The sequence below is a fragment of the Cygnus olor genome, chromosome 18, assembly GCF_009769625.2.
Source record: "Cygnus olor isolate bCygOlo1 chromosome 18, bCygOlo1.pri.v2, whole genome shotgun sequence".
NCBI lineage: Eukaryota > Metazoa > Chordata > Aves > Anseriformes > Anatidae > Cygnus > Cygnus olor.
The window spans coordinates 19,988-26,943 of NC_049186.1; the positions used below are offsets into that span (position 1 = coordinate 19,988).

General features: G+C 41.2%; 1 protein-coding gene across 1 annotated transcript; it reads right to left on the reverse strand.

The window, feature by feature from the left end:
* Positions 1 to 378: 378 nt before the first annotated feature.
* On the reverse strand, positions 379 to 6,595 carry LOC121056946 (zinc finger CCCH domain-containing protein 11A-like). Its single transcript, XM_040530520.1, is given in 11 exon segments — positions 379 to 399; positions 571 to 704; positions 969 to 1,031; positions 1,768 to 1,878; positions 2,294 to 2,374; positions 2,883 to 3,002; positions 3,523 to 3,726; positions 4,171 to 4,294; positions 5,088 to 5,207; positions 5,419 to 5,612; positions 5,980 to 6,595. Coding segments are annotated over 10 exon segments (1,032 nt in total). The 5' UTR covers positions 5,473 to 5,612; positions 5,980 to 6,595.
* Between the last annotated feature and the right edge of the window lie 361 nt (positions 6,596 to 6,956).

Consider the following 6,956-nt stretch of genomic DNA (forward strand, 5'->3'; position numbering starts at 1 on the left):
AGCCCTATCCAGACAGAGTTGCTACACAGAAATGCTAGTTTACTTTATTACTTTTTCAGACTGCATTTCAAATTCCTGCTCCTGGCAGTGGTTCTATTCTAATTGTATACGATGGTTCACAGAAGCAGCTTAAAACCTCGACAAGGCACAAGTGGAAAATAAACACACACCTAGAGCCACATTTCTGAGAGTGATTGTCAGAAGAGCTTCAGCACTCAAGCAAGAGGAATCAGTTCTTTGTTTTCATTTCAATTAATTTTTAGGGCTGTATGAAAACGATCTAAGCTCACGGGAAGGAAGAAGGAGAAAGTATATTCACTAGCCAGTTGTTACCTTTCGCAGTACTAGTCTGTTGAAAAGGTAATCCTAGTCTCTCCTTCACAGACTTGGCAACTTGAGCTGCAAACAGAAAAAGAACAAATTAGGGAGGCTCCATAAACGTCAGCTTTGTGTTCACATTTGAAAACAAGACAGGAAAGGTAACTTTGAATCCCAGTGATTAAGACCTCAGCCAACATGCAAAAAGAAACATCACAGGAAAAGGACAAACAGAAAGCCTAAATACAAAACCCGGGAATCAAATCCAGATGCCTGTTTAGGAGCTGTACCTCTCTTCGGTGCTTTGTCAGCATTTCCCGGAACCTCCACCTTCTTCCCCAGCCTTTCAGCAAGGCTGCGCTTCACTGGAAGGGCGCTTACATCAGCTTCAGACAGAGAAAACAAGGAATATCTTAAGAACATTTCTTTGCAGGAAGATTTGAGAACAGTCAACCACAAGCTTCTATTTTTCAAGCATATTTTCACAAAATTGCCTTTCAGCTGCTAAACGTTTTGTTTTTTTTTGCCATTTCTGCAGTCAACGCAGATCTCCACTGCAATGCATTTTCCTCTCATACGTCAAAAATACTCTTTAATGCAGTCCTATATAGAAGGCGGCACCTAAATAACAGCTCATAAAAAGTTCTTACCCACGGAGGCTTTCCATTTTCCTTGTTTCTCAGCGAGATCTAGTCGAACCACAGGTTCCTCCCCTAAAACAAAAGTAAAATTTTTCTATTTCATAGAAACCAGTAGCCATTAGAAATATTATACTGTTAGCCCATGTCCAAAAAACCCCAGTAAGACACTGTTTTGACAGCTAAACCACACAAACTCATATTTCAACTATAATTAACTTAGAAAAAGTATTAATAGTCTCAGTGTTTGCTTCAAATTCCAGCTGAGATAGTAGAGAATGAATCTGAGTCTGCTTGACAGCTATACTTTGTGCAGAACAAAGCTGCATAAGCAAGCAGAATATTATTAGGTACAAATGCTGAGAAATATTCCTTTCTAAGGTGAATGTCTATGAGTAAAAGTACTTCTTCACTTCTTTCCCTTTAAAAGGAATTTGCACAACTCTAAACAATATCATTTATACACAGACGCCTACCACACTCCTGTCCACACCTGCCACTATCAGCCTCTTTAAAGCTTCAGAAATTGCTTCTTACATAGCCCTGTCTTCTATAGCTCTTTCTTCTCGTTACTCTCCTGTTTTTCAGTTATCCCCCTATTTGCACACTGACACCTTTTTTTCTTTCTCCTGCTACTGCACTTAACCTGAGCACCAAAGCTTTCCAGCACAACCAGGGACTTTCAGCATAAAAGCATGTTTTGAACAGAAGAAGACAGCACCAGCAGGCTAACATGGGGGAATTGTCTTCATTCTTGCTTAACCTTCCAGTTTAGGAGTAATGAAATCAAAACAAAAGCATTAATTATTACCTTCCTCTGTAGACAGTGTCACAGTTCTCACCACTGTCCGGACATTTTCCTTTTCCGGAGTAGGAAAAATCATAGAATCGACGGGAGGAAGAGAAGATCTTGAAGGACCTTCTGTTCAGAGCAAGCAAAACATAAGGAGGTTTACCAAACATAAAAAACTATCACAAAGAACAAAAAACTTTAATTATTCATTACTGTCAAACATACACTGACCAGAGCATGTAAATAAGAGAGGTGACTAATTTGCCTCTGGTTGCCCTTGGAATTCCCATCTAGAATATCAGCTGGCTGAGAATCAGGTTGCTCGATGCCCCCAGCTAAAAATGGAAGTCTATCCCTCAAGCAGCTCCCAGCCACCATCACCTGCCATTCCGAAGCCAATAAAATTTCACTTCTTTGGCAAATAGTTGTATTCACCAAAGCATAGCCAGCTACCCGGTATTACTGGAAGATTTTTTTTTTTAAAAAAAGAACATCAAACAGGATGAAGGTGAACAGGGTAAGAAAGTAGGGAATATTAACTCACCACCGTGTCTCTTAGTTTTTTCCTTCATTTTCTGCCATTTGATTTCTTCAAGTGTTTTTATTCCAAAATTCAGACCGTCCTCTGAAAACAGAAAACAGTTAATGAGACTAAGGCTTAGAGGCGCTCACTGAGGACCACAGATCCTCAGGCTTCTTAGTGCTCAGGAACTTTCAGAAGCATTTAGAATAAACCCTGTCAACACTCCTCACAAGTGGAAGAACCATAGAATCAATGGCATTTTGCCCCTCCTTTCACCCTTCAGGGTAAAAATTGTAGTTTTAATTTTAATCCATTTACATGATATTAGATCCCTCTAGTGTTAGAGATGGCTTTCAACAGTGGTTGCAAGGCTGCACGTACAGCCATTTCAACTCCATGCTGTGGCCCTGTTTTGTTCTCCAAAAGTAAAGAAAAGGCGTTCACCTTTCTGACCCAATGGGCACATGATGGTATTAGGTAGAAATGAGATCATGGAAATAACCGAGTCCATTCAGCACCCCTACATTCTGTTGTGTTTTTACGCCACACTGCTTTCGAGTTAATTGTCAAGTTCTCCTTCCGATTTATCCTACTATAGGTGCCGGAATACCTTGTTTAGCAGTAGTAGCACTGGCTTTCCGAGTGGAAATCATCCGTAATCCATTTTGGCCTTCCTCAGCTGGTTGCTGGACGGGAATTTTACTTTCTTCTCCTTCCTCACAAAACTGTTCTGAAGGGGAAAAATCTATTCAGTTATGCATAGACCAGATTGTTCGTGATTACGTAGCTCATGCAATGACACTTCAGTCCATGGTTCATATAAAAAAAGCTTTTTCTTTTTTTTTTTAATACAGCTACACTGACCTGATGAACTCGTAAGTAGACTACCCTAGGACAAAACATCTAGGACTCTAGATTCTCTCCGCAGCTTTAACTACTATACAACATATTACTCTTCAGAGAGACAGAAAAAAAAAGAATTTCCTTCCTAGTTTCACATAGAGCTTTACACAACAGACCAGCTAAAGCCAAGAGTGGTTCTAAGCTTTCCTCCAACATTTCAGGTTCTGTCCACTGACTGCCAGACAAAGCCACCAGTGACCTGACCGGACTGCCTGCCCAATCGCTAGTCAGACCTCAGGTCATCTGTGATTTATACATTCATTTACAGCACAAATTCCTTCCAAGAACCAAAGATTTACACAATCATTTACAGCACAAATTCCTTCCAAGAACCAAAACATGCTCACCGTCATCATCTTCATCATCATCTGCAGCATTGATTACAACTGGAGGGTGTGTAGGGCTTGGGACATTTTCAGAGTTTGCCACTTTCATCACCCCCCTTAGCTATGGAGAGGGATTGGACTGGACAGAAAGTTTCTTTTGCTGCAGTGACATCTGAGCCACTTTCAAATCATCGTCCGTGGACTCAGGCGGACTTGGCAGTGGAGCTAGAGGAAGAGGAGGAGCATCAGTAATATGGCAGTTTAAAACTTTGACCACAATGCACGAAGATGGTAGGTAAGGCAGATAACCCGCACAGACAATGAATTCAGCATCTCCTTTTGCCCATCCCATCACTGTTTACACCGTGAACAATGACTTCCCTTCAAACAACAACACATCTCCCTACCACCCAGCAGAAGATGAAACAACAGAAAGCAAACTGCAAGGCAAATATCACACAAAGCAGAGAGAAGCTGAGCATGAAAGCAGAAAACAAATACCAGCAGTACACCAGCAGTACACTCGGTTTAGCTGACCACCTAGGACTGCACACCTTTTCCTGCACTCACAGATGAACAGTTACCTGATATCTCCTACAGTATTGGCACCCACTAAGTAATATTCAAAATTAATTCTTCAGTACTTAAAGAAGAAGGACCTAAACTCACTCTTGCTTGGTGGTAAGAAGACTCCATCGATGTAACGTCCCTTTGTGTGATGAAAAGCACAGTTGGCTTTCTGACAGCCTACTGGCTGGTTCTCCCAGTAGCACGGAATCTCACTGCGCTTTTTCTGAAGACACAAAGAAAGACAAGCTCGTGATAACATGCACCTAAGGGTTGCAAAGAGATGCACAGTTCCAGATCATGACAGCGATAGGGCTGTCACAATACAGTGCTGAAACATCATTCCAAAGGTCAGTTTATCACTTAAGTAGAGTATTTCCGGGCATATTCACAAAGTTTGCGTAAGCTGTAACCACTATGCACGTTTAGCTTTGTCATCATTCAGTTTGAGAAGACAGGCACTCTCAGACATCAGTTTAGGGTGGGTTAAACTAATACACCTAGGCTTATACTAGGTGTACTTATTCCCTTATTCAGAGGGAAAAAGAACATCTTAAATTGCCTAGGTTAACTCTATCTAGAACTACTTCTTGGAGACTTCATTCTTCTGCACCTTTAACTTTCCCCACTGCTTCCTACCCCAGGCAGCTACAACAGCATTATCTGAAGGACTCCGGGACACAAGACACCTGATAGATCATTCTCAAGCCTGCTCTCAGGAGGCTAGTACAGCCTGTTTATTACCCCCCTGCTCCAGCAGGTTTTAGCAGGCTATTTAGCGGTTATTCTGCGTCTGTTGAGAAAATACTGTCGGCATCTAATAAAAGAAAATCTTGCTAAGACATACCTAAGGCATTGATTTTATTTCCCTCTCCTTCTTCCCACCCCCTCTCCTGGTAACAGAAACCAGTGTAATTTCAAAGCAAATGAATCTATCCGGCAAAATACAAGCAGCACACCTACAGCACTGAAAAATGCTTTTGTTGATTTATTTTGAGATCGCATCTTTAGGCACTCACATCAATTTCCATGTGTCTGAATCGGCAGACATTCCTGAAACAACGACCCTCCTGCTGCAGCGTGCAGACCGTCTCGTTCCCCAGAGCAGCTTCGCAGTGGCGGAAGGAACAGTTGTCTCCCTGTAACCAAAAGGAAACCAACAAGGAAAATATAGTACAGCCTCAAAAACCTCCATGCTACTGCCTCAGGTTGCTACCATTGAATTCAGAATCTATCTGGTTATCAAGTTAACCAAAGACCAGTGGGCCTCCTCCTCCTACTCTACCCCTTCCTGAAAAAAAGTGGAAAAAAAAAAAAAAGAAAAGCAAAGCAAAAGAAACCCAGCCATACCTTGGTACAGGTAGAATAGAAATAGAAGTAGCAATCGTCTCCTTGTTTAGACATGCTGACAAGTTCTGATAACAAGCTCGGGTTCTCTCCACAGGGACTTCCTCTGCTCTTGGAGAGAGCTGTCTTCACCCTTGCTTGGGTTGAAAGTCTTCTACTGGCTTGTGATCAGTGAAATCTTCTTTTTAAAAGTAACCCTAAAGAAAGTACCAACAAGTGAAAAATAATGAGTAACAAGCATTTTTCCAGCTTTCTTCTGTTAACCAAATTAGTCTCTTGAGGAGAGCAATGCCTTGAAATCAGCTGTTACATGAACTAACACAATATTAAATTAAAGTTCTGTAAAGCTGCCAGGAGCTTTGTCAGCAAGCGTTCTCTTCCACGTCCTCAATAATATGACTTGGAGCACACCTGGAAGCCTGAAAATGGAGTCACTTCTTAAAAAACCACCTGATCGTACATGCAAGGCAATGATCAACTATGGCTACAAATAACTTCTACAGAACGCAGTATGACGCATTAAATAGCATGTTCCAGTCACTGTGGGTCTTCGAGTTCACCCACCTGGACAACCTCAGCAAAGTTATCGATCTTCAAAGACTTCCAGTTAACTTCTCCTGTAGGCCGAACCAACACTGAATCCGTGAATTAATAATAAAGGGGTAGGAAGAATTTTCCTCCTCACTTTGCCAAGGGAACCTCTCATCCACAATTCAAACATAGGATGTGCTTTTAAACAGCTTATAACTAATGGAGGAAGCAAGTCCATTTGAATACTCTCTCAGACTGGAGACAGCCAGGGTTAGTTAGCTCTTCAAAAAATAAAAGCCAAAAAAAAAAAAAAAAACACCACAAAACAAAACAAAACAAAAAAGAAACAGTGCATTTAGAGATGAACTTGTGATTCAAAGTGGCTGCAAAAATGAGGATCCATCTTCCACAGCCAGACAATTTAACTTTTTTTTTTTTTTAATTTAAAATTCAGTATGTTCCAATCTCTGGTCTTCACGATTTCTTCACCTATTAAGAAAACACAAAAACCTTTCCCCGTCTTTATTACCTGTACAGCAAAAAACACACCAGTGCATATAAATACACAAATGTGCATACGCATACACACATATGTGTTTAGACACACACGAGGAGTGAGTGATAGAAAGTTAGCGAAAGCGACAGTGGAAATCAGTTTTTGCCTTTTTGACACAGAGAGCGCATAAAAACTCTCTCATTTTGAGGGAACTAGAACAAAATGGAGGATCTACAAAATATTTTGATGAGTATGCCTTCGAGGCCAATGCTTTATAACATGAGTGATCTGGGGGCCAGCACACAAATATGCATACATATGTACATGCATACAGGATCAACATATCTAGACACACAAGCGTGCACAGGATATGTTGTATGATATCCATATCGAGAACAACTCATAGCCCTGATCAGACACGTGGAGTTGCAATCAATTAACAGCAGGAAGACAGCAGATCAAGGATACAGCAAGGTTTGAGAGGCAGGGGAACTCTCACTTTGCCAGAGGCATG